Consider the following 27598-nt stretch of genomic DNA (forward strand, 5'->3'; position numbering starts at 1 on the left):
ACTGCAGTGAGCTCATAACGGCCACAGTCAGTATCACTCTGCTGAGGGAAGCAGCGTGTGGACGGGGAATGACCTCTATGCAACAAGAACAGGCTCAGGCGCCATTAGTTATTATGGAGATGGGCTGCTGAACAAGATCTTTATTGCATATTGATGGAGCCAAGGTGATTAAATTCTAATTGCTAAGGACAAATGGCAAAAGTATTTGCCAGAGCAAAGAATCAAGTGAGAGGGTGGAGACCTTTCAATAATTGTGCCCATTGGTATTCCTGGTGGGTTTCTAAAGATGATCCAGGACCAAAAAATAATTGGGAGGTTCAGTGAAGGCCAGGAACTATAGAGACATCTTTAGAAACACAAATGCAATACTTATACCCTTTTACACACCTCGCTGTAAAATGTAACATGTAAAGCTCTTATCAATATCATTTAAACTTCAAGTGTTTCCATCTTGAATTAATAATGGAATTTTTAAAGTACTTTTAATCCTTTTCACAATATCAGACAACATGGAAACTGTCCCCCCAGTATTTTATTATGAAACATTTCAAACATATAGAAAAGTTGAAAGAATTGTACAGTAAAATCCTTATACCCACCACCTATAGTCTACAGTTAACATTCTACTGTATTTGCTTTATCATGTATCGATTTATCTTTATATTCCCCATCCATCCATCCACCCATCCACCCATCTTATTTTTTATGCATTTCAGAGGATGCTACAGATATCAGTACATCAAGGAATCTGTTTTACATCATAGCCTATATAATTTTCTCTTCTCCAAAGCTTGTATGCAACTCTGATCACACTTTAGCCTCATGCCACCCCTCATCTTGAAAACCAGACTAATCCTACCCCCATTTCAGACTTGTTGTAAGGAATAAGTAAAATGATAAGTGAGACACTTACTCCTCCCATGAAGGGGTCCAGTAAATGGAGCTAGCACTGCTGTGCTTACCAAGAAGGAAAGAAGGTTTTTCTTTTTGCTGAAGGGAGTGAGGTGCCTAAGGTTGGCACGTTTCATGTGAGCCAGATTGGTGGACATTATCTCTAACACCAGTAGTGCTAACCCATGCTCAGTTTCCTTCCTTCAACAGGAGTGAAGAGCCCCTCACCCTGGGTCACTGGCACGAGCTGCACGTGTCTCGCACAGCGAAGAATGGTATCTTACAGGTGGATAAGCAGAAAGTAGTGCAGGGAATGGCGGAGGTAAGAAGGACGTCACCTCCTGATGGCTTATGTGAATGGGGTTACTATTTCCTTCCTGTCTTGGAGGTGAAAGGGGCAGCATGATGATTAAACACATTGCCAGTTTACCTGGGCTAACGACCAAGCTTCCCACTGGGCAAGTTACTTAACTTTGCAATTCCTCAGCTGTGAATGGGGATGATAATAAGCGGGGCCTCATAGGGTGGTTGGAAGGATGGAGTGAGCTAATGCAAACGTAGCGCTCAGAAAAATTGCCCGGCTACCTCCGTGCCTCCCAACCTCTGCCTTTGTTCATGTTCGTGTCTAAGGAAGTTCAGAACACAACTCCAAGGCAGGGCCAGAGATGGGGTGGTCGCACAGCTGACAGACTCTGAAACCAGACTCACGGGGCTCAAAATCTAGCTCTATTCCTCACCAGTAGCGTGAACTCAGACCAGTCACTCGATCTGCCGAGTTGGTGTTTTTGCATCTAAAAAATGGGGTAGTGGTGACACAATAATGATGGCTCATAGAGTTGTGAGAATTAGAATAACTGTATTTATAGAACACCACAGAACCTGGCATATGATCAGCACTTTGTAGCTTTACTTATTGTTAATAGTGTGCTATCATAATAGCCTCAAGAGCTCAGAATTTCCACTCAAGTTTATAACTTTCATCCATGATTTTATTTCCAAGGTCACGTTCAAAGGAAAAATGACACTTTTAAGGAGGGATAAGAGAGATTTGCTTTAAACTATAACCTACTGCGATTCTGTGCACGTACGAAATTTACAGACCCCTAAAACAGAGGGGACTTTAGATTAGCCAGGCTGTTCATTACAACAGTCTTCATTTTGTGCATCACAGATTTAAAGGGGGCATTGATGAATGTGGGTGTTCTGATAAGAAAATGAATTGATAGAAAAAAGAAAAGGAAGGAAAAAGGACTCTTGGTGGTAAGAGGTATTTGGTTGAGGAGGAGAGAAGGAAGAAGGACACACATGTCAAGCAGGCAGCTTTGGGGACAGCAATGGTGGGTGGTCCTATCAGAACCAAGGACCTCCTTGGGAATTAGAAGAATCAGAAACTGGGCTCTGCTTCAAGAGGCGAGTACCTTAGAAAACATCCCATATATATTTGTGGAAGGAAGGAAGGGAGAGGGGAAGGGAGGGAGGAAAGATGGAAGGAAGAAAGGAAAGCAGGGAGGAAGGAAGGGAGATGAATAAAAGAAAATGGATTTTAAAGGGAGAATGGGAGTCACTTTTTGTGCAATCCAGAAAACTCTAACAGCTGACTTTAGTCCAAGACAAGATCAGAAGCTCACAAGCATAGATCTGACTGTGTGTTGACTTAATAATATAAATTCAAAAAAGCGTTGTATCGCTTTAGGCTCTAGTTACCAACATCTGTAAAACAGTAACAAAAACTTAGGATGGGCGTGTTTGTAAATAGTGGGCTTAAGGCCTTGGATTCTAAATAAGGAGCCCTTCAGGAGGCGGTATTTACCATTGGGGTCCGACAGTGAAGAGGTAACACAAAGGTAGAAGCCACACCTCGGGTTCTGTTACTACCACGCCAGGGAATGAGAATTAGACAATATGGTAAAATTGTGTCCTTCCTATTGGCTATTTGAACGGATGGAGCTGACTGGAGGGCTGCCCACCTGGAAAGCAGTATAAACACGTGGGAGGGAAGGCGTGGCTGTTGTGTGTGCATTTGAGGGTGGTTCTTGTGAGGCTGCCTTGAGACAGGAGTGGGAAGGCCCAGTGCTTGATCTCCAGGAGTTAAACCTTAATCAGATCACCCCGCAGGGGTCTCAGTGCCTGCAGCTGTCCTGTCCACACCGTGTTCAAAGGTGTGGCTGAGAGGGGCAGAGGTCTTGGAGTTTTAGAGATGGGTGGGGTCAGGGATTAGAGGATACTGTTGGGGGCTAACCCAGCCCCTAAGTATCCGGGCCAGATTCCTGGCTGCACTGAGAAACACCAACAGCGCAGGGTGAGCCACGCTATGCAGACTTAGAGGAAAGGCAGTGCTTCCCAGCGTTCAGGAAAACCCAACCAGGGCGTCTGCTCAGGTTTTCCAACCACTCCCAGACGAACGGAAGCGGCAGATCCAGGCCCAGAGCATCCCACCGCAGAACAGGCCCGCCTCCGTGGGTCTGTTTGTTTATCTCCTGCGGTCCTGCGTGGGCGTGGCCGCTGCAGCCCCGCCTCTTACCCCCCGGCCGGTGGCGGGGGAGGATTTTGATGGGCAGCCAAAGGGGACGCCTCTCACCCCACGAGACCCCGCCCCGTTCGCTGGACCCAACCAAGAAACTGCAAGTGTTTTCAAAACAGCCTGCTTCTCTGAAATCCCTTTGACCCTGCAGGCTTCCTGCTTTCCTCCTAGTGTTTTATTTTAAAGACAAGCTGGAGATGGGTTCATGGGGGTGTGTGCTGACAGCTCCTGTCTGGTTCTCTGTTTCACGGGGCCACAAGAATTCGCGAAAGCGCTTCTTTGATGACCACCCCCCTCCACCTCCCCGCTAGTTAAATAAGAACCCTCGAAGCTGCCTGAAGGTTATTGACGGAAGGCAGTTCAATCTGTTTAATCCAAGACCTCTCTGCTTCTACCTGGCTGGACCCCACCACCGTGAGCGCTCCCCTAGATGGAGCTCCCTCCTCTCTTGTCTCCATCGCAAGCAGACCCCAAATCCATTCTCCTCCCTCTGGCCAGTTACATTCCTAAAACACAGTCTGACTGTTCTCTCTCCTCCCGAAAACTCATTGCTTTTGGGGTGAAGTGCACATTTTGGGGTGCTTTTGGGGTGAAGTGCACATCCATGCATGATCTGGTCCCTCCTTGCCTCAGCCCTATACCTACGTGCCCCCTAAGCCCTGAGTTTGCCCAGTGTCTTTCTCAGTTCTAACTGTCCCTAGTGCACCTCCCCACTCCCTATGTCTGCGGTAGAGTATGTGATGCCCCCTCCCCGCCAGGTGCACCCGTAGTCACCTGGACAGTCCTCACAGGGTTAATCTTACCTGCCCGGTCACTTGTCTGTGTTCACCCCAGCGTAAGCCTCTGGAGGGCAGGGACCTGGGCTTTCTTATTTACTGTTGTTTGTGCAGCATTAGTACCTGGGACATAGTAGGTACCCAATAATATTTGTTAAATTATTAAATGCTGCTACTGTTTGTATTTCTTTTGATCATAAAGGAAACAATAACTTATGTTACCCAAAGTGTGTTCATCCCCCAGAGGTCTCAAATGTGTGTTAGCTTAGGACATTTTACTTAATTGAGACTCATGTTTAAAGGAGTTTAGACATTACATCTCACACACAGCTTGTTATCTAGCCCAGCCATTGGGTTTAGGCTGTTGAAATGACCAGAAGCAGGGGAAGCCTTTGGGGATTGACAATGGGGAATTCTCCGAGAACCTGGAAAAGAATTTCTCTGCCCTTGTATCTGATAACAAGGAATGCCTCCCACCTGCCATGCCTTCCCTTTCTCTTGGCCTAAAGAGGTTCTATCTTCACCATTAGTGAATATGCATCCAACTCTAGGCAAAGTGCTAAGTCAGTGGAATCTCAGCCGCCAGGACAGGCTAGACTGTACGGCACACATAAGCCCCAAATACCAGCCCCTTATAATAAGGAGTTATTTCTCACTCACGCTACATGTCCGTCAATGGTCAGCTGCAGCTTTCATCCGAGACCCAGGCTGAAGGAACAGGGCGTGGGGGAAGAGGGCACGGCGAACCCCTCCTGGCTGCGAAAGCCTCTGCCCAGAAGTGATTAACTTCTCTTCTGCTCATGCTTTATTGACCAAAGCAAGTTACATAGCCCCACTTGAGATTGACAGGTTGGAGGTAATCTTCCTACAGGGAGAGGGGTATTGATGATGGAACAGTCTACCATATCTGCTCGCATTTTATAGGTGATGAAACTGAGTCTCAGAAATGTCAAGAAATTTATTTTCCAACAAGTGGTAAGTAGCAATGCAAAACAAGGCAAAGGTCAAGCCAATGTGTAGACATATTGTCATGATGAGTCTTGAGACTGTCTCTGCCATTTGCTCCCTGACAGGGAACCAAAGATACCTTTGGTAATCTTAACCATTTTTTTCTGAAGTTGCACCGTGTTTTGTTTTTTCACCTGTTGGCAGGGAGGCTTCACCCAGATTAAGTGCAACTCGGACATTTTCATTGGCGGGGTCCCCAATTATGATGACGTGAAGAAGAACTCGGGCATCCTCAAGCCATTCAGTGGGAGCATCCAGAAGGTACAGGCTTCCCTTCCTCATGTGTATTGTGTGACCTTGACTGCAGACAGTGGAATTGAGAACTTTGATCCGTGCAAACTGCTGCACCCAAGAAAGAAAGCTTGAGAAATTTTTAACGTTTTTCAAACTATATTTTTTAGTGCTCAGAGCATACCTTTGCAACCCCACTTTCTTATAACGTCTGCTCCTAGCTATATCCAGCAGACATCCCATGAATGCAACCCAGTGAAGATGAATTTGTACGACACATCCACTAAAATATCCTGGGATTGTTGAGGGAGGTACCTGGCACCAGGTCGCTATAGACACTTCATCAAAATGGAAGGAAGAGGATGGAGTCTCATAGGGACTCCTGCTTCTCTTTGGGGTCACTTTGCTTTTTGCTCAAGGCAAGACCCACTTGTTTTTGCCGCCTCCACTCCCATCCCCACCACCATGATTTAACAGTTGTTCATCAATCATGTAACCATATTCTTGAGCACAGATTAAAGTCCTTCCATAGAAGTCTGGAAAAAATCCACTCAGCTAGTAAAAGAGACAGGATGCTGACCCCATTCATATCTGTCTCTTATTCCTTCTCTTGGGGCTGTCCATGATCCCTCCAGTCATGAGATTATGTCCTGTCTGCAACAGATATGCAGGTTGGCCCACCAACCCAGATTTCCAGGACCACCAAACACTGGGGGAAAAGAATTTGAAGAAAAGCACATCCGGTTCCTGGATGTTAGCAGTATCCTGTTTCCCTTTAGCAACCACTGGAGGAATGGGGGCCACTGATCCCTTTCAGACCTGCAGCAAAGCCAGGAGAGGCTAAGATGATGGAGGGACAGTGAGAGAGGAGGGTCCTCTCACGATTTGCACATCTGGACTCTGGGAAGGGCCCCTGGGGCTCTGTACTCTGTATCCCAGTGTAGGGCCCAGAAAAGGGGCCCAGTCAATATTTCCTCTCTCTGGTGTGCTTCCCTTTGTTGCTGAACTGTGATATCAGTGACACCTCAGTTCGGACCGTTGTCCCTCCAGGAATGGGGGTGGGCACATGGCCCCCATCGGCCATGTGTGTAATCACGGGTTTGAAATTAGGAAGCGGGCTGAGTTGCTAAGAGGCTTCACCTTCCTTCCTACTGTGTCAGGTTTTGCCCCCTTCTTCACGCAGCACACACAAGCCTTTCCTCCTTACTTCCTGGAAAGGCCCTCCTCCCCTCCCAGTGACCCAGTCATCGGCTCTGCCTTACCCTGCAGTGGGCCGCGCCATTCGTGGCTTGTTCAAGTCCTGCATTCTCAGCAAGAAGAGGAGACTGCGGTAAGATTCTGGCTGTTGTCCGGCAGCTTCTGAGATTCAGGGCTAGGGAAAAGTTTTCTCCCAGCTCTCCTGACACTCTCTAACAACTAGGCAAACCTGTGGAAACGTGGATTAGTGGCTGGAAGTACCATTGCTAATCTCTTAGGACCCCCTGCATGGTGGACCTTCCCCTGGGATGTGTCCTCTCTGTCTCTGAGTTCAGCAAAGCCTGTGAGACTTTGAAATACCAACAGCTCAGGGCCAAGGCACACTCCGTTTATTTGTGTCTGGGGAGACCAGTAACCTCACCCTATAATTCATCAGTTTCACTAAAGCCCCATTGCAGGGGAAAAGGGTGAGAGCAAAGAGCTCTCTCGTCCGGTGAATATGCACAGCGGTGCTAAGAATGTGACCTGAGTTTCACTCCAGGGAAGAGGATGTGAACAGGAAGGGGATTCCAGAGTGTCAGGGGAGGGAGGAAGCAGGAGGGAGGGGGGCAACTGCGGGGCCGAGATGGTGGAGCCGGAAGAAGCGGCAGAGAACTCTGGCCAGGACGACACAGCAGTACAATTCCACCACCTCCAGACGCGATCACCCGCCCGTGGATTCCTGCCTGTGTAGCATTTTTGTGTTGTGTTCTTCCTTACTCCGCTTTACTAGCAGCATCTCTCAACCTTGGCCGCACCTTAGAATCACCTGGGAAGCTTTTTAAAGTTACCGATGACTCCATTTCACCCACAGAGATTCTAGTTCACTCGATCTGGGTGGGGCTTGGGCATGAGTATATTTCTTAACCCTCCCCGCCTCCACCTCGGGTGATTCTAACATGTAGAATTAGAACCCTAATTTTGTGGTTATTGGGACTTCTTTACGACCTCACTGAGTAGCCAGGTCTTCCAGAGACAGAGGAAGCTGCGTGTATAGTCTTCTAAGCGATGCAGAGTGTCCCAAACACCAGATGTCATCACTTCAGTTCCTGTGTCGCTTACAAGACTATAGAAGCAGCAACCGGACTTTCTCTCTTTTGTTTAAAGCGCCCTCACTAGGCACAGTTCACATTAGCTGAGGAAAGCTGTAGAAGACCGAAAAGACGTTTTCTGAATTCCTGAATTTCTTTACATTTTCTTTCCTAAGATCATCCTGAATGACCGGACCATCCACGTGAAGCATGACTTCACGTGGGGCGTGAACGTGGAGAATGCAGCCCACCCCTGCGTGGAAGCCCCCTGCGCCCACGGGGGCAGCTGCCGGCCCAGGAAGGAGGGCTATGAGTGTGACTGCCCCTTGGGCTTTGAGGGGCTGCACTGCCAGAAAGGTACACCACGGGGAGGGTAGGGGGAGAGGGGACTCAGGTGCTGCTTCTGGGAGCAGAGGGAATGGACAGACCGTTTGGGGGGCCAGTTGATAACCCCGGGACAGCCATACCAATTATTTTTATCAATGATGTCAATAGCATATTAGATGATGAATTATATATAAACTACTGTAATTATTTAGTAAGAATTAAAATGCTGAAACAGTTCTGTAAACAGTAAGTAAATAGTTCCCCCCCTTCCCCCAACCTACCATGGCTCCTTCCCTGAGAATCCCCTCATGGTCTAGCAATCAAAATGTTAACTCATAGGGAATTCCCTGTTGGTCCAGTGGTTAGGACTCAGCGCTGTCACCTCCGGGGCCTGGGTTCGATCCCTAGTCAGGCAGCCAAATTAAAAAGAAAGAGTTTAACTCATAATATGGGTAAGGGAGGTTTCCAGGACTCCTCCATCTGAGCCATTCCCAGAGCCTATCCTGACAGGTGGATGCCTGGGCTTTATAGACTGATAAAGATCTTGACTAAATATTTTTGACTCCTGCCTGTGAATGCTGCAAGGAGAAATCTGAGACATCTTGCCAAGTATGGCAAAATCTGAATTGTACGTTAGTTGCTCCAAACAAAAATATGAATAACCTTCTGTAGACTATTTTCCATGCTGTATGTGTTTCCTCTGTACCTCCGTTTCCTCATTTGTAAAATGGGAATAATAGAGCAATGTTGTCTAACACAGAGAATTGTAGCGTAGGTTAAACGAGGCAGCGCACATTCCTTAGAAGAACGCCTGGTAAGTACTCAACCGATATTAAACGTTATTATTCTTGGTGAGAAAAATAAAATGCACCAGCAAGTGCTGTGAGCCGCTCAGCTTTCAACCTGCCCTTGTGTGAAATCAGAGCAAGTCCCAGACCACAGGCCCTGCTGGCCTGAGCTTTCCACACCAGCTCAAGGAGGCGGAGGCCACGGCGGGTCCAGAGGAGGCCTGCGTTGTGCAGCTGTGTCATGTCGGGCCACGTGGGCCTTCTTGTTAGAATGCCAGGTGACTTCACCTGTCTGGGAACTAATTAGAAAAGGTAGACAGGTCTGAAGGAAAGAAGGCGGCCATCCTAAGCGAAGGAACGTGCTGTTTCTCTTTCCTATTTATTTCCAGGTTCCTGATTTTTATTAGAAGTGGGGCTTAGAGGAAAACAGGTGGCTATTTCGGGGCATGGAGTGCTAGGAGAGGTTGTTTTGCAGCAGTCTTGGAAAATATGAAAGGTGCCCGTTTTCCAGCTGGAAGACTAAGTAGTAGTACAGTGAAATGAATTTTGAAACCTGCATGGCAAATCGTATGAAATATATTTATTAACATAGCTCACCTTGGTGACGAACCCCCAAAGAAGAGGAACATTTGTGAATGAGGCTGATTATAATTCTAACAAGCAAATCACTGTTTAGCTAATAGCAGGTACTTGAAGAGGTTCAGCTCGAGTGGCCCGTTCCCTCAGAAAACCGGATCTGGATTTCACACATCAGCATTTGAATCTCCTAGGTCTTCAATTTCACTGCAGGCAAATTCAAGCTTGCTCCTGCCTTAAATGCTGACACTAATGGTCAATATATAAAGTCCAAGCTTAAGTGAACTTTTCGCTCTGGGAATTAAAGGAGGAAGGAGAGGATAATTTGTGATCGTGTTAACCCTCCTTTCCTGTTACAGAACATGAACCATGCAGATATAAAGTGCTCACGTGTATAGCTTTGTAACTACAGGCTCGGGTTCAATGAGAAATAAATCTCCCCGGAATGAAGACTCAGATGGCTGAGGGCCTGGGCCTCCTGACGAGATCCAAGGGGATGGACCGTGGCAGGGGGGCTCTGGGGGGCTTTCAGGGCTCTTTTTCTTCAACATCCTAGGCTAGAGCCAAGATTAAAATCCAGGCAGAACATCAGCTGTCCTTGTGTTATGTCAGTATCTCCTTGTGCTTTGAAATAAAGATGGTGTTTCTGGCAAAATGGCAACTGTTGCGAATCCTGAGAAGATTCGTATATAGGAGGTGTGGCCTGTGTCACATAACTTCTTCTCCTGTTATATGGCTTGAGAGGATTAATGGGACTCTGGGTGCAGGTTAGGACTGTTAAGGACAATTTTTCCAGGCCCCAGCAGGCTCTCAGAGGTGCACAGTTACCAAACAGACTTTTGAGGTGAGCCTCTAGTCCTGCGTAAGGATCGGAAATAAAGGGAGGAGAGCTGGTTCCACAGAGATGCAGGAGAACGGTCTAAAAGTTGGGGTATATTCTTCGTGAGAAAAACAAAGAATGGTTAGAAGCCATCCTTGGTTGTCAAAGAGGATCCTGTCTGATCCAGCAAGGTGATTCTTTTTTTTTTTGCGGTATGCGGGCCTCTCACTGTTGTGGCCTCTCCTGTTGCGGAGCACAGGCTCCAGACGCGCAGGCTTAGCGGCCACGGCTCACGGGCCCAGCCGCTCCGCGGCACGTGGGATCTTCCCGGACCAGGGCACGAACCCGTGTCCCCTGCATCGGCAGGCGGACTCTCAACCACTGCGCCACCAGGGAAGCCCTAGCAAGGTGATTCTTAGCCTCATATATTTAAGGGTTGTTTCCCTCCCTGATTAACAGATCATGCTTCAAAAGCACGAACCTTTCCTAGCACTCCCCACAGAAGTTAAACCAGCCCTTTTACAGCGGGCAGCATGTTGTAGAAATCCCCAGCGCCAGGCCTCCCCCAGTCCATACCAAGGCCTACCTTCTCCGTCAGGAAATTAGCTTCTGGGATCCTCAGTGAGTCTGGTTCTTTCTACCCTCCTCAGAGGCGAATTCCACTGGGACCCTAGTCAGGAGATTGGAAACTTGTTCTCACCTCTTGGTGGTGCAGACAGGCTGGGGCCAGAAACTCAGACAAATCCTGGAGCGGTCCAGGCTCCCAGACCATCAGAACATTGAGGGTGTTTTGGGACACCCATCCTGCCCTTTGTCTCTGGCAAAATCAGAGGCAGGAGCAGAGCCTGAGCCCAGATGGAGGTGGGTACCGGGCTCCCACTGAAATGCAGAAAAGTGAGCCTCTCTGTCCCCAACCGGGGCAGGAGGATCCAGAGGGTCTTCCAACTCCCAGCCGCGACTCCAGGTGCCAGCAAAACCCACAGGGCTTGGTGGTCCCCTCACCTTCCATTTGGGGGCTGTCACTCTTAGGTGCCTTCTTCCACCTCAAACCTCAGCACCCTATGCTGTACCCCAGTACCGAGGCCCTTTTCTCACCTCACCAGAGGGGTGTCAAAAATCCGCCCTCTGAGCTTCCCTGGTGGCGCAGTGGTTGAGAGTCCACCTGCCGATGCAGGGGACACGGGTTCGTGCCCCGGTCCGGGAAGATCCCACATGCCGCGGAGCGGCTGGTCCCGTGAGCCATGGCCGCTGAGCCTGCGCGTCCGGAGCCTGTGCTCCGCAACGGGAGAGGCCGCAACAGTGAGAGGGCCACGTAACGCAAAAAAAAAAAAAAAAAGCCGCCCTCCTCAAAAAGATACTCGCCATCCTTAGAGATTTCTGTCTTCTTTCTCTCTGCTGTCATCCACATTTACCCACCTGTGTCCCAGTCCCTCAGGGCTCTTGTATTTAAGTTACTAACGAGTTAAAGCAGAGTTCCACGAAGCATGTGTAAAAATTTAAGTTCCAAGGAATACTGAAGGCTGTTCTGCTCTCACACAGAGAGACAGACAGCATACATTCATAGGCACAAAATGGGAGGGGGCTTCTGGGGTCAAATAAATCTGGGTAATCCTGGGTGAACAAACCACTGTCTCTTCTGTGGGACTTTTCAGAGCATTTGCTATGTTCTGCGTGTCCAAGACAGGGATGCAGGGTGCAGCTGTTTCCTCCTGGGGTTCCCCCAGCCCGTAGCAGACAGGCCACTTGGGAAAGAACTCTGAGCCGGGTCCTCCTTTCCCTTCCCTGCATTAGAGTGTGGGCTCAGACCATGCAGGACCCTGCAGGCCACTAGATGGGGTTGTTTCTCTGTAGCAGCTGAAGCTGCTCTACACTCACTACCGACACCGAAAGCTAATGGCTTAGGTCACACATTTGTCAGGGATGCGCAGTCCTCAGAGATGGGAACCTGCCTGGTCCATACTGATCTCCCACATTCTGGACATTTTATGTTGCGTCTAGTAAATTCACATCGTATTGCTGGGTGTGATTTGGGTGATTTTTTTGGCCGGGGAGAGGGGTCCCAGTGCATAAAACACATAGCATCATTAAGTATGGGCTATAATTTAAGAAAACTCAGTATGCACATCACAAGTAAATAAAACAGAAATTGTGCATACTACAGGGAATTTGTTTTCTTTTGATGGTGTATCATAAACAATGGAAAATTTGGGGGGGTGTTCAACCTAGATGTTCATGTTTAGATAGCTGAAGACTGGTAGTGTTGAAAAACATTTTTTTGCCGTTCTTTACTTAATGGCTGCAGAGTCAGTTTCATGGAACCGAGACATCTGCTCCAAGTAGAGCTGTCCAGCAGTGGAGGGTGCTGCCCTATGGGCGAGAGAGCTACCCATTGTGGAAAGTGTTCCCTGGGGCTGGATGGCCATCTCTCAGGGGGTTGTTGAGAGGAGTCCTGGCTGCTGAGAAAGCTAGGTTACTACTACACCCCAGGTCCTTCCTTCACTGGTCCTGGGACTATGAAGGAGCCAGCAAGCTCCCCTTAACTCGTCATATGGTCCATTGGGAATTTCAAGTCCCTGCAGTGGAAAATGCTTTGCCTAGCTTGCAGGCTATTCATTGGGGGTATTATTTGTGTCACCAGAGGGCACGAGCTTTTAGGCCTAAGTGTGAGGAGGCACCAGAAACACTTTTCGACGAGTGCCTTTGCCACAGAAAAAAAGACAATGTAGAAGAAACTAGATATAAAGGGTTAGGGTCAAATATAGTTGTGCTGACAATATTTAAACAAACCACAAAGGGCCAGAAAGGGCTAGATGGTCACTTCTAGCTGTAATGTTGTAGGACGGAGTTAATAGCTATCCACATACGCTGACGACACTGAGTGTATTTTCACCATTTTTGTATTCCGCGGTGTCATTTCTAGAGCGTTCCCCTGCTCTTTGTTAATCCCCACGTCACCAGGGCTCTGGAATATTGCAAAGGGGGTGGGGTGGGAATGAGGATGATATTTTCCACTACGGAGAGAAAAAAGAGGCAGCTGGCTGGCTTATCATGCCTTTTTCACACGTAGCCTGGAAACAAGAAAATAAATGGTCATTGACAAGGTAAGTAACTTTAACAAGGAATTTCTCCAGGTTTAGATTAAATGGGGACTGTCAGCACAAGCTCAGGGGAGCCTCAGAGTGTCAGACAATTTATTACATACATCTTCTTTGTCCACCACCACCTGTGCCTCCACTCGTGAGCTGGGACTGGGGAGGTGTGTTGGGTGACTTGGTGCTCACCATGCAGATTTCCAGTGGTTCCTGTTGGGAATCATTCACATTCCGTAAGAGGAATGTGAATTCCTGCAGGGCTTCCCGAGGGCAGCAAGGCTGGTTCCCAGAAATCTGCAACCAAAGTAATTGGGATTTTGCAATGGCTGTGAGATTCTGACCTTCCCTGTTCTGTTTCATGCTGGCACCTGGCAGAGTGTGGGAACTACTGCCTCAATCGTAAGTACAGTGAGTCCTGTGTACAGCGCCCTGAGAAGCTGTGACAGTGCCCTGGGCTCATGCCAAGGCAGGCTGCGGGCACAGTGCAGGCCAACCACCTGCAGAGGTAATGAGGGGGACACACCTCCCAGGGTGGTGGGCATCCTCCCTCCAAAATCGCCGGCCCTGGGAACACACTTGTCCCCCAGCTGGACCTCGGGAAGCCCTGAGCTCCTGAGCTGGGGGGCTTAGCAGGCACCTGGACGGGGCTCCTACACACCCCTTTGAGGGTCCAGGTGCAGAGTGTGCCCTGACCATTTCAGGGAGTCCAGGGGAATGAGGACTATTGGCCACAGACCCAACAGCGGGGACAGGCCCTGCCTGAGGCTCAGCCTAACCCAGCAGGGGCGCCGGGGTGATGTTTAGCTCTGGGTGGGATAGTCTCTCCTCCTGTCTCAGCACTAGCAGCCTGCAGTCCGGGGCCTGCCAGCCCAGCTAAGAGCTCTCCTGCCCTCCTGCATTTCGCACTCTTACTTCTCATCCCCGCTTCTGGCCCTCTCCTTTCTATTTCTGCTCCTCTGGGTGTCTCTCCCAGCCTCACCTTTCCCATCCCCCTCTCCTTCCCCTGCCCGGGGCTGCCATCCATTTTTACACCTTCTCCACGGTTTTCTTTTCTCTTCTTCTGGCGTCTACTTTCCCCTTCTTCTTCCCTCTTCCCACCATCTTTCTGCTTGTGTCATTTTGCATCTTTTTCCTTCTCTCGACTTCCTTTTCTTCCTTCTTCCTCCTACTCGCTTTAAGCACAGGAAGATAGACCTGTGGTACAGCCCAGAATTTAAGACGCAAGAGCTGTTCACTTCAGTCTCTAGAAGGTGCTCCGGTCAGCAGACCCTCGTCTTGGGCTTTGCTGCCTCAGAGGACAGTGAAGCAATTCCTTAGTTACCTCAGAAACTGTCTTTAACATTTTTTACTTCTGTTCTGCATTTCTTGTTTTCTTTCTCTCTCCCTTCCTCCTTTCCTTCCTTCCTTTTTTATGAAGAGAATGGGAGCATGCTGTGGTGACCTGCTAACACAGGAACCTATATTTGGGGGCCCAATGTCATTGGGTTTTGTGTTTTGCTTTCCTTCCTTCCTTCCCTCCTTTCTTCTTTCTTTTAATGTTTAGAAGTTGAGTTTAAACTCTCCTGTCGTTTGTAGTGTCAATAATTGTACGTTTTCTCCCCTGGGTATAGAGTCCTTAGTTCAATGTCTTTGTACCAACAGCATATTTTTGTGAAACTAGAACTCGTTTTATAAGCTGGCTTATTCTCTCTCGTTTTGCACATTTCTTTAAACATGAGATTCACTCTACCTTAATTTATTTAAACTGCCATTTGTGCCTTTCTAAAGAGAAGAGAGATACTGCTATAATCTCTTTAGAAGAAATCCCCTAAATTATCCCTAATTTGTGACACCAAACACAACTCCTTAGCCTATTCTTTTACTGACTGTATGGAAGAAGGAGATTCCTCAAGAACACAAAGATGATAAGCTGGGAGGAAGGAAACACACCTCTAAAATATTGAAAAGTAAAAAGCGGGCTCAGGGCCAGAACTGGGGAGAGTCGGTCTGGCTCATGGTCTATTGTTTTCTTAGCTGTATGATCTTGGGCAAATCCTTGATGATTTTATGCCTCAATTCCCTAGTCTATAAAAATGGGTTTTTTTATATATAAATGTTGAAATGTTGAAATCAATTGTTGGGCTTCCCTGGTGGCGCAGTGGTTGAGAGTCCGCCTGCCGATGCAGGGGACACGGGTTCGTGCCCCGGTCCGGGAAGATCCCACATGCCGCAGAGCGGCTGGGCCCGTGAGCCATGGCCGCTGAGCCTGCACATCCGGAGCCTGTGCTCCGCAACAGGAGAGGCCACAGCAGTGAGAGGCCCGCGTACCGCAAAAAATAATAATGATAAAGTAAAAATATAAAAATGGGAACAATCAAACCCTCCCATCCCCCCCCCTCCTTCCTGTGATTGTGGTGAAAATCTTGTGAAATACAACACCGGAAGGTGATTTGCAAACAATTGTCAAAGCCTCATCCCCTCTGCTTCACCAGTGTCTGAGGTCATGGCTGAAAGGGCTCTGGACCAGATTGGCTTCAGCTAGAGAAATCCTGGTGGGTTTTGTTGGGGGGATTGTTTTCTCTGCCTCCCTTGGAGAACAGGGTTATCCCCAGCTGCTCCTCGCATGGCCCAAGACCTGCCCTTTGGCTTCCAAGAATAATTGGGCACAGTTCAATTTTTGGCATATTGCAAGGCCTTCTCGGCAGTGCTGAGACCGATAGGAGTGACGGCCAGCCCCAGAGAGGGGACAGCAGGGAGATGCCAATTACAGGCCATCAGGCCGGGCAGTCCCAAACCAGGCCAAGTGCCTGTACAGCCAAGAGGAAGGGGCCGCCAAGTTGATAAATGTCCTGCTTCCAGGAACTGGCTTTCTTTGTATTTTCCCGCCACGTGGTGGAGAGTAGGGGTCAAGAGAGCCACGTAGCATGTAACCTCCATTTTCTGTTCTGTCTCAGCCATCACAGAAGCCATTGAGATCCCTCAGTTTATCAGCCGCAGTTACCTGACATATGACCATCCGGATATCCTCAAGAGGTAAGAAGCTTCCACAGGCACCTTCCTTATCTCCTGGTGGGTCAGTTTCTCAGTATCTTTCCCAGAGCTTTTCCTTATCTTCCGTGCCAGAAGATGGTTCTCCAGAAAGGCACGAGAATTTAGCCATAGTCCCAGAGGGGAAAAACATACAAAATAAACATAGAAACTAGAACAAAAACAACACAAAAAACAAACTCAAAAATGCAACCTTTGAAACAAGCCCATGACAAACAACCCAAAGCCTTTCTGGTCCAAGGGACGTTTCCCAGAGAAAGGGACGTGCCCGGCCCCGGGATTTCCAATATTCAGGCTTTGAGAGGCAGTGAGAACTTGATACTCCCGAAGCCAGGGTTATATGAGTCCGATTCCCCAGCAGGGCAGTCAGCGTCATGCTGCTCTGTGGCCATGGTCTGAAGAAGCCAGCCGAGGAAGGGTTCTGGGGCATCCTCTACCAAACAACAGCCCCAGGTCCGTGTCCTACTTTGCGTCTCCATCGACGAGGTCCACTGTCCTCTTCAGGCTCTTTCCAGTTCGGTGGGGGGGCTCCTCAGCTCTCTTCACGTGGATACAAGAGCATGATCTAAGGAGATGCCTGAGTCACAGCTGTGGCTTTTAATCGCGGGTGGCAGATGCTCCAGCCCGCTCCGGGCTCCAAGCTCCTGGTCTGGAATAGCCTATTTTGCACGACATGGGAAAGACTGGCTCTAGGCAAAGTCTTCGATCTAGTGAAGCTTGGCTTTGACGCTTTCCGTTTACCCTTTTCTCTTTCTTTTCCTTCCCCCCTAGCTCTTTGTAGTTTAGAGAGTGCCATCCCTCACCCTACCACCAGCACAATCATTCTAGAATGTTCCCATCCTCTTCAGGTTGATCACATCTTCACAGACTAAGGCAATGCTTTAAGCCAAAGGCATGCAGTTCTTAGGGTGGAACTTGGTGGCTTTTCGAGGAACAAAAGAGGTTGAGAGACATTTTCCTAGGGCACTGGATGTCCCTGGTGACTCTGAACACACACCAGACAGACAGGGCTTTGTTTCTCTACTCTCATGTTGTGTTTATCAAGGTTGTCTTGCATGGGGCCTTAGGCAAAATAGATTCCCAGCCAAGAAACCCTCTTCTTTCTTAAGCCCTTTCTCCCCAGAGATGGAAGGGTGTTCAGTCCCCAGAAACTGGGAGCGTGTGAACAAGGCCCAAGTTTCTAGCCCCCTGGTGCTTAGTGAGAGGCACTGGGTGGTTGGGAGCAGAGGGGTTTGGTGAAAGGAGGAGGTGCAGTGCCCCAAAGCAGAAAGCCCAGTGGCACCTGTGTGCATATAGGTAGGTGCATGTACGTGTGCATGTGTGTGAAGCTGCAGGTAAAAGTCAAGCTCAGGGTCTGCTTCAGTTAGATGCCTTCGGCTGCAAGTAACAGGAAACTCAGCTCAACATGTCTTAAACGTGGCGGGTATTTATTATTTCACATAACAAGCTGTCCAGACTTAGACTGGATCCTGAGTTGATTAATGCAGATAATCAACGGTATTATTCAAAGACCCATTTTCCTGCCTTGTTATCCTCAGCTTATTTTCCAATGGTTATACCCTTTGTGGTTATAAGATAGTTGTTCATAAATGCTCATTAAATGGCTGTAAATCATGGCAATATCCCATGCAAGTAAAAAAAACTTTTTATTTTCATGTGACTCTATTAAAAAGGAAAGGAATCTTTTCTAGAATCCTCCTGATAAATTTCCTCTGTCTCATTGGACAACGGTGGGTCACATGCCCACCCCTAAACCAGTCACTGCAAGAGAAATGGAACCATCGTGATTGGCTTGTACCAATCAATGTACCCAAGGCAAGTGAGGGAAAGAAGGAAACTTGGACAGAAGACGGGGAAAGCAGCTCTCTAGGGAACAGGCCGGGGCTGGATTGCTCTGCACCTGGCCTGGTGAAGCAGTCAGTATCATGGACCCTGCTCCTCGCCCACCACTCTGAGACCCTGCCTGGGGAGGGCAAACTTGATCTCCTCCTGTCTGGCTCAGGCTCTGGGAAGCCTTAGACAAAAGTCCCCTCCACTGTTCACTACTGAATGCACTCTGCACTCCAGGCCATGTTCGTGAGACAGAGGGATGGTGCACGTGACAGGAAAATGGATAAAGAGCTTTTTCCAGTAGTGCCATCTTAGGAGCAATATTAAGTTATGTTTACTCTCATCTCACCTTTTATTTAAGGACTCATGGTTGCTTTTCTTCCTATTGCAGATGAAACACTGGTCACTTTCTAGGGAAACTGGATCTGTGAACTAGTCTCTTCCCAAGAATTGTTAAGAACATCCCAGAACTGATAGGGACACAGAATCACGTGAGCCTATTCCCAGCCAAAGCTGTAGGGCCGGGACCTGACCTTCCTGACCACCCCTTCCTTCCTCTCATCTTCCTGTTCCTCTCCACCCTGTTTTTGCCCCAACACCCCTCGAGACCATTATCCCATCACCTTCCTTCCAGACAAGGCACCTTCCTTGTCTGACACTCTGCCCCTTGTCCAGTCATTCCTCCTCTGCCCTCCAGGATGTCACCTCCAGAGATAGCCATCCACAGCCACGATCATAGCCCAGAGCAGCTGCCCGCTTGAACCTCTTGGTAATTAAGGAAACCACTTCCTTTTGAGGAATAGGGGACACTTTCCCAAGGACCCGTGAGTGGTAGGACAGGAAAGAGGGAAGACTTGAGGTGTGTGTTGGGGGTGCAGGCTGGGACCGTGGCCTTGGCCACAGTCTGGCTGATCTGTGACTCATCAAATGCTCTCTTGTGGCATTTGACCACACCTGGGGAGAGAGACAGACTCCAAAGTGCAGAATGAGGAGGTCAGACCTTTAGACCCATGGCATGACCTGTGGTGGTGATGCCTTTTCTAATCTCCTGGTAGCAAGAGTCAGAAATGTCAGATTATCCTCATAATTGGCAGAGGAATCTGGGATTCCTCAGGAATGAATGTTGGTGGAGACTGGTTGATCTGATGTCATTATTTGTGTACTTCCTCCAGGGTGTCAGGATCCAGATCAAATGTATTCATGAGGTTTAAGACAACTGCCAAAGACGGCCTGTTGATGTGGAGGGGAGACAGCCCCATGAGACCCAACAGTGACTTCATTTCCTTGGGCCTTCGGGATGGAGCCCTGGTGTTCAGGTAACCCCTACTCCAGCTGCTTTCTACATCACCTTGCGATTTTTCTCAGACGGTACAGATCACGCCGAACAGAGGGTTGCAGGGGGAGCCAGAGCGCAGTCTGCTAGAATGAACAGCTGCCTGCAGCTCCGAGTTAATTTGAGGCTCCTGGTCTTTCTTTCCAATATCCGTCCCTAGAGCAGCAGTTGGTCAGCTATGGCCTGACGGCCAAATCTGGCATGCCACCCATTTTTGTAAATGAAGTTTTATCGGAATACTGCCACCCTCATTCATTTACGTATTGTCAGCGACTGCTTTCATGAGACAGTGATACGCTTGAGTAGTTTCAATAGGGACTGTATGGCAAAGCCTGAAATATTTATTATCTGGCCCTCTAGAGGAAAGTTTTGTGACTCCTGTTCTAGTATGTTCCTGCCATATACTCCCCACTTACAAATTAGGAAGTAGTCGAAAGGGGACGTTGATCCTGCCAAGCACGGACTCGGGCATTTGGCCCAGCGCTCTCCAGCTCAGGAAGATCTGAAGATTTAGTCTAGAGACCTTTCTTTATATTCTGACTCTGCTCCCTATTCACTCTGGAGCCTTGGGAAGGAGAATGCCTGCTTTGTCCGATCTCCCACTGCAAAGAACAAAGCACAGATTCATATCTCCATAGGGCAACCCAACATTTGGATTTTTAAAAGTGCTTCTTGGGTGATAACGGATGAGCCAGTTCCAGAAGTTCTAACATCTTTTACGTCGGTTTAGACTGCTCTCAGATTTGTCAAGTGGGTTCCTATGAAGTAGCTAAAGGATTACCTGGATGACTTCTCGCCACCAGAAGCTGGGTGGCAGCTAGGTGCTAACGGGATTCCCAAGGGGCAGGCACCAGCTGTGTACTATGAAAAAGCTTCTCTACAGATTGTGATGGTACAGCCTCACTTGAGGTTAGAAATATCTCGTTTAGACCAGTGATCCTCAAATTGTGGTCTCCGGACCCGCAGCATCAGCATCTCCTGGGAACTTATTAAAAATACAAATTTTCAGGCTCCACCCCTGACCTACTGAACCAGAAAAATTCTAGAGGTGGGAACCAGCAATCTGTTAACTGTTTCTCCACGTGATTCTGACGCCTGCTAAGGTTTGAAACCCCTACTCACCATCTGTTCCATGGGGACAGGAATTTCTCTGGCTTTTCCTTCTTTAATCCCCCCTCTGGTGACTAGCACGAGTGTTCATTAAATGATATGGAATTAATTGGAATTGAAATAGACGAAAGTGAGAGCGGAACTGCAGAGAAGATGAAGGCTTAATTGTGGGGCTTCAGTGGGTCATGCGCTGGGATTGCTGACAGCCAGGGTAGAATGCTATGTCTTTGCAATTCGAATAAAAGGCATTTCGAAAGGAAATGTCACTTGTCCCACAGCACGCTTGCCCCTACCCAGCAGAGTGTGCTCAGCGATGTGACCCTATGGTTGTTGAGGACTTTGGGGTGCCACGTGTGGTTGAAAGCTGGAGAGAGCAGTTCTCACCACCTCCGTCCCCTCCCCCGGGCCCTGAGGTCAAATGCTGAGCTCTTCACACCCCAGTTTCAGGCTGGCTGCCGCAAAGCCATTTTCTTGTGGTTTTCCTGTGGTTAACCTCGCCAAGGCCTCAAGTACTTGATTGTGCCCAGAAAAGGGAACTGAAACAGTAGCTCAGCCGTGGGTGGGAGGCCCAACTTCCCCCTAAACCGCCCGTGAAAACCCAGCTGGACAGGGAAGCTCGATCTGCTCGGGACCCCTCACAGCCCCCGCTGGCTCTCACACCCGGCCCTGGGCAGACCCCCAGGCCCCCGGGCACCCTTCTTACAACTCCACGCCATCCCGATGTATTTCTTTTCTTACCATCGCTTTCTCAGGCTTCTGGAAATAGGCCCCGTGTTTTCCTCTTTAGCCTGGAGTTCTGGCTGTGCTCTGCGTAAAGGGCACAGCACTCAGTCTCCACCGGAGGCAGGCAGACATCTGAACTCTTCCCTGGGCCCCAGGCCCGGCGCGGCTGCTTTGCTGCATTTCCTGCCTCTGGGCAGCCACTGCCCCCAACATTACTCACCCAACACAGAAGTATGGAAGCCCTGCGGGAGGCTGGGCACAGAGAGGAATCAGAGTGTGGCCACTGGTTTGAAACTGTCAGCATACAGAGAGTCAGCTGCGGGGCTCATGTTAGAGGTTACTGGATTCCTGGGCCCACATCCAGAGATGCTGGTGGAGGAAATCCCGCTGAGCGCCAGAATCTCACTGGAAGCCATCAGGAACCACCACGCCCTGAGAAACAGGGTCTGAAGTGGTCACAAGCATGGGCTTCAGAGTCAGACGTGCCGGATTCCCACGGCCACGTGATCTCCTGCAAGTTACCGACCTCCGTAAAAGGAAACGGTTGGTCGTGAGGACTGAATGAGTTAATTCATAGAAAGGCCTTAGTGCAGGGCCTGGCATATCTAGTTATTAGTGATAATGATTATCCTTGATCGGGTGTTTTCTATGTTCTAAAAACTCCGATCGCTAACATATGTCAGGAAGTTGGCCCGCTATATCTACTAAATAAAATGTAGCTATTATTATTGTTATGGTTGTTATTATTCTGAAGAAGGCCCTGCCCTCAAGCAGCTTACATCAGTGGAACCTAGAGAGTGAACTGGTTGATTGGGTAGATGAACCATTTTTGAGGTTTTGGTGTTTGATCCAGGTCCAAAGCAAACAGTAGGAAACCTAAGATAATACAATATAATCTCAGCTTTCTTCACCTAAATGCTTGTCCTTTTGCTAATTTAGAGCTCAGAGCACTTCAACCAGAGAATAAGGAAAAACAGTGGAATTCTAAACGAAACAATTATGTATGGTTTTGGTGCAAGGTGAAGTAAAAGAAAGGGAATCAGCGTGCTCGGCGACGAGTGTGGCTTTTGCTGTTTGTTTCGTTTCATTTTGTTTTATGATTATGTTTAGGGCATGAAGCCAGGTGTGTGAATATCACTTTACGGGCAATCTTTCCCATTAATTTTCCATGTGACCTTGATAACATTTTCATGCAGCAGAGAAAGGAAAGCAGTCTGACATTAGCAGAGTACCCTGTGCTATACTTTAAAGGAGGCCTAAGTATAAGGACCCCACCTGATGGCATTTCCTGGTGGCCCGCCTTGGTGCTCAGCCTCCTAGCCTTCCGTGAGCACCAAATTGAGTAGGTACTCTTGGATCAGGTTAACCGATTCACGCTAACCGGATACACAGGACGTTGATAGAGAAACCAGGTGTGCATTTATTTGTTCATTTATTCGTTCATTCACATGTTTTTACCTTTTTAAAAAAATTGAGGTATAACTAAGTGAAGTGAGTCAGAGAAAGACAACTATTATACGATATCACTCGTATGTGGAATCTAAAAAAAACGTGATGCAAATGAACTTACCTACAAAACAGAAACACACTCACAGACATAGAAAACAAACTTATGGTTACCGAAGGGGAAGGGGGTTGGGAGGGATAAATTAGGAGTTTGGGATTAACAGATACACAGTTCTCTATATAAAATGAACAACAAGGTCCTACTGTATAGCACAGGGAACTATATTCAATATCCTGTAATAGCATATACGTAGACTGGTGTACACTTCACTGTACACCAGAAACTAATGCAACGTTGTAATTCAACTATACTTCAATTTTTAAAAATTGAGGTATAATTTACATAAAGTGCAAAATACTAGGTGTACAGCTCAATACATTTTTAAACATGTAAACACCTGTGTAACCACCACCCAGAACAAGGTATAGAACATTGCCCCACCCACACCCAGGAAGGCTCCCTCATGCCCTCTCCCAACGAAGGCAACCACTAATCTTGGTCATTTATTATTTAAAAGAAAGAGAAGTTCCAGGGTGATGTATCAGGTGTCTGGGGGAGCAGGAGGTTATTCGGAGGGTCTGAAATCAGAGAGAGTCGGCGGGGGGGTTGGAGAGTCAGGCCAGAGGTGTGCCAACTGGGCCACGCCACCACCTGCAGTGACGGCTGGACTCCTGTCTGCTGGGTTCAGCGTTTGCTCCCTTGAATGCAGTCTGGCTCATTGCATGAACAGGCGTGTTATCAGGCTGGAGAACAGAAGAAGAAGGCCCGGCCTTCGTCCGAACACAACTGAAAAGGTTTCCATTCACTTGATTACAATCACATTCCAGTCTAGTGCCACTGCAGCTATACCCAAGTCACCTTGATTCTGACACCTGGGTGTTTCTGGACGTTCTGGTTACATATTTACAGCCTGTTGGTTTACTCTCACACATGACTACTCTTCCAGGAGAGGCTCGATGAGTTTATCTCTTGGCGGCAACTTTCTCCTATTGCTGGCTCCCCCAGGTTGTACTGTTTGATGCTATATCCAAGCTGCATTAAGTACTGCGTATATTTGGGGCAGTGGGGTTATTTGCTTGGCTCCTACTCTGTGCTGTGCTCTTTACATATGTTACCTTACTGAATCTTCCCTAAGACCCTTCAGGGAAAGTATTATTACCCCATTTCACAGATTAGAAAATTTAGGCTCAGAGAAACGAAGCAAATTGCCCAAGATCACAGAACTAGTAATTGGCGAGGCTGGGAGTTGAGGCAGATTCATCTAATCCAAGTGTCTAGGCTCCTTCCATCACCCCGTTCTGCCTCTCATAAAAGCCCACACAGTAATTCAGCTACATTTCTGCCAACCAGCTCTCAGCCCTTCCTTATACTCATTCATTTCTTCAACAAGCATTTGGCCACTAAATAATGAAATCTGAAAATTCCACCTCCAGGCTGCTTCGTACAAGGAGACACTTGATGTGGGAAAATTCATTAGAAAACAGTGGAGTTTTCTGGGTCAGAGCAACATCTTTGTCTCCGAGTTTGTCAAGTCACCCGAGTTCTATTCTTGGTTAAATGTCGATGGGCTGTGTGACTTCTTTGAGGCTCCAGTATTAAAGAAAGGACCCATAGTGCTTCCCTGGGGAAAGCCAAAGCTTTCTATTTTTGCTCCTTTCTTATACTGAGTGCATGCAAGAGCTCAGTGGCTAATGCGGGTTTCCTCTCAATATTCCTATGTCTTGGCCAACGAGCTAAAGGAGAGACGTGTCCTCTTAAAAGATGAGGAGAGGGTTGTCCAGGTGGAATACATTTTCCTTCAAAAGCATGATTACATAGGCTTTATTATTTTATCAAGGGGAGGTCTAGGCAGCTGGCCCAGTGCCCGGCCTAGAATCGTCACTCACCAAATATTTGTTGTATTGAATTAAATTAGAATAATTGAATGAACACTGAAATAAGAGGGTTATTTCTCTCTGGTAAACAACATATGCATGTCTTCCGATCCCCTTAGCGTATCACAGCATCTGGCAACTGAAATAGGAAATAGGAAGCTACCGAGTAAAATGTGGCAGGGTCGGGGGCAGGGGAGACACCAAGTTCAAGTCCTATACGTTAGCTCTGAGATTTTAGGCAACTTCCCGTAAATTCTTTGGGGCTCAGCTTGCTCTGCAATGTTTCGCTCTGTTTTGTCTTTTGAAAAGTAAAAACACATGTATTAGTTTCTGAGGACTGCCATAATAACTCACCACAAATTGGGTGACTTAAAGCAATAGAAATGTATTCTCGCACAGTTCTGGAGGCTAGAATTTCAACCTGGAGCTCCTGGCAGGGTGTCTTCTTCCTGGGAGCTCTGAGCGAGTCTGTTCTATGACTCTCCCCTGGGTTCTGATGGTTGCTGGCAATCCTTGGTGTTCCTTGACTTAGAGATGCAACGTTCCAGTCCCATCTTCATGTGGCGTTCTTCTCCGTATGTCTTTGTCTCTGTGTCAGAATCTCCACTTTTTATAAGGACACCGGTCACATTGGATTTAGGGCCTCCCTAACCCCATATAACCCCCCTATCACCCCTCTTAACTAATTACATATGCAAAGACCTTGTTTCCAAATAAGGTCACATTTTGAGATTCTGGGTGGACATTAATTTTGGGGGGATACTATTCAACCTAGTATTGATACAACACATTACAAACAATAAAGCCCTTTTGTTCCTTATACTCTAATACTGTACATAGAGCCTAAAATAAATCAACCTTGAGGACATTATGCTAAGTGAAAAAAGCCAGTTACAAAGAGACAAACACTGTATGACCCTACTTACACAAGGTACCTAGGGCAGTCAAATTCATAGAAACAGAAAGAATGGTTGTTGCCAAGGGCTGGGGGAGGGCGAAATGGCAAGTTGTTTAATGGATAGAGGGTTTCAGTTTTACAAGATGAAGAAGTTCTAGAATTGGTTGCATAGCAACGTGAATGTACTTAACACTGAACTGTACACTTAAAAATGGTTAAGACTGTAAACTTTACCACAGTTAAAAATAAAAAACCAGTTTTGGTCACTCATGGCCTGATCTGGGGACCTAGTGTCTTTATAACATTGTTTTGTGTTGTGTTAAAGAAACTACCTCCTGAGCTCCAAAGAACTTTCGCAGTGAGAATCATTTGTGAACGACCGTCGGTGCGTACATCAGTGTTTGATTCCGTTCTCTGTCTTGTTCTTCTCCGACGCCTTTAGCTATAACCTGGGCAGTGGTGTAGCATCCATCACAGTGAACGGTTCATTCAATGACGGTCGGTGGCACCGAGTCAAGGCTGTTCGGTGAGTACCTGCCACAGTGTGAGACAGAGCTGACGGGATGTACTCTCCAATTCCCTTTAGTCCCATTTCCTGTTCCCCATCCTGGCCTGGCATCCAAGTATCCTTGATCCGGGTCGTTAGGTCATCTCGGTACCAACTCCCACCTGTGCCCTTTACTAACACTGGCGGGCCAGAGAGGCTGAACTCCCAAATCTTCACTCAGCAGAGATCTTCTAGAGAAAGAACTTCGATGGCTAAACTTGAAGAAGCCCTCACCTTCCACGGAGATCTCTAGTAAGATAAGATTTCAGGGCAGGTGGACTTTGAGGAGATTCCAGAATGCTGGAAGCCAGGTCTATACCCCACAGTAAGAAGAATAGGAAATCCAGGTATTCCCCCAAGGAAATGACTGAGCCAGGTCACAGCACAGTCAACAAAAGCCATCCAGCACACAGGGCTTCCAGTCTGCTTCTTGGTGCTCAACACTTACCTGTGTGGCATCACTAGGGGATCACTAGGCATTTGAAAAAAGTTTCCAGTATGAAAGATGGATATCAGAACAAATAGATATAACAAAGCAACTTGGAGGAAACAGAGCCTATGAATGAAAAAAATGATGAAAACATGAATATCATCAGTGAGGTAGGAGAGGCTGTTAACCCAAGAAACAAGAAGTGATTGCTATAAAAAAGGAACATTAAAAGACCAATAAAGAGCTCGTTAAAAGAAGAGGAAGAAAAGAGGGAGAAGGAGAAGAAGTGTGGCTGGTTTTTGGAAACCACCTTAAGAAACTGCAAAGCCCTTGCCACAGATGAGCACCTCCATTCCACTGTCCTCAGAGTCACTTTTGGGTGACTCTCTGGGTCCTTTAGAAACCTCAAAGCCATTCTTCATCCTCCCTGAGAGTAACCTTCTACAAAGACTACTGCATTGGCTTCCCATTGTGCTTAGAATCACATCCACACTCACCATGTGTCACCATGTCACCACCACTCCTCCTGTTAAAGTTCTTCTCTGGTTCCCTCTCACCTTCAGGCTAAATTCTAACTAAGCTCCTTATGCCCTTCACCGTCTGCTTCTGGCTTCATCTTTTACTACTCTATTCCCACCTCTAGCATTCTCTATGCTCAGTCTGTACCAACCCCCACGTCTTTTCTCTCATTGCCGTTGCCACTTCCTGTCTGCATTAGCCTTCTCCTTCACCTGACCCACCCAGCCTTCAAAACGCACCTCAGAGTCTTTTTTCAGAAGCTTTCCCTGGGCTTCTGTTCTCTTCCCGTAGAATTCCACAGCTCCCGGCGGCCATTCTTCTACCATAGAGTGGCGACACTGTGTGATCACCGGCAATTGGATTTTTTGTTTGTCTTAGGAATGTCGGTGGTTTTTTGTTTGCCTGTTTTTGTTTGTTTCATTTTGGTAGCTCCATCATTTAGTATAGTGCTGGGTGCTTAGTAAGGACTTCAGTAATACATTTGTATTAAAATGAATGCATGA

At 47.7% G+C, this 27598-nt stretch overlaps 1 protein-coding gene across 3 annotated transcripts in view; it reads left to right on the forward strand.

Moving 5' to 3' along the window:
• EGFLAM (EGF like, fibronectin type III and laminin G domains) overlaps window positions 1-27598 on the forward strand; it is a 171125-nt gene that overhangs the window by 141374 nt on the left and 2153 nt on the right. For 2 of the 3 annotated variants that reach the window (XM_060146977.1, XM_060146978.1), the window contains exons 16-21: window positions 1102-1213; window positions 5341-5457; window positions 7871-8051; window positions 16231-16309; window positions 19327-19470; window positions 26042-26125. In XM_060146977.1, the coding sequence (XP_060002960.1) occupies window positions 1102-1213; window positions 5341-5457; window positions 7871-8051; window positions 16231-16309; window positions 19327-19470; window positions 26042-26125 (717 nt within the window). Of the gene's footprint in view, window positions 1-1101; window positions 1214-5340; window positions 5458-7870; window positions 8052-9744; window positions 9999-16230; window positions 16310-19326; window positions 19471-26041; window positions 26126-27598 lie in introns of those variants that run through there. The other variant, XM_060146979.1, reaches the window with a different exon arrangement.

The sequence above is a fragment of the Lagenorhynchus albirostris genome, chromosome 3, assembly GCF_949774975.1.
Source record: "Lagenorhynchus albirostris chromosome 3, mLagAlb1.1, whole genome shotgun sequence".
In the NCBI taxonomy this organism is placed as follows: Eukaryota; Metazoa; Chordata; class Mammalia; order Artiodactyla; family Delphinidae; genus Lagenorhynchus; species Lagenorhynchus albirostris.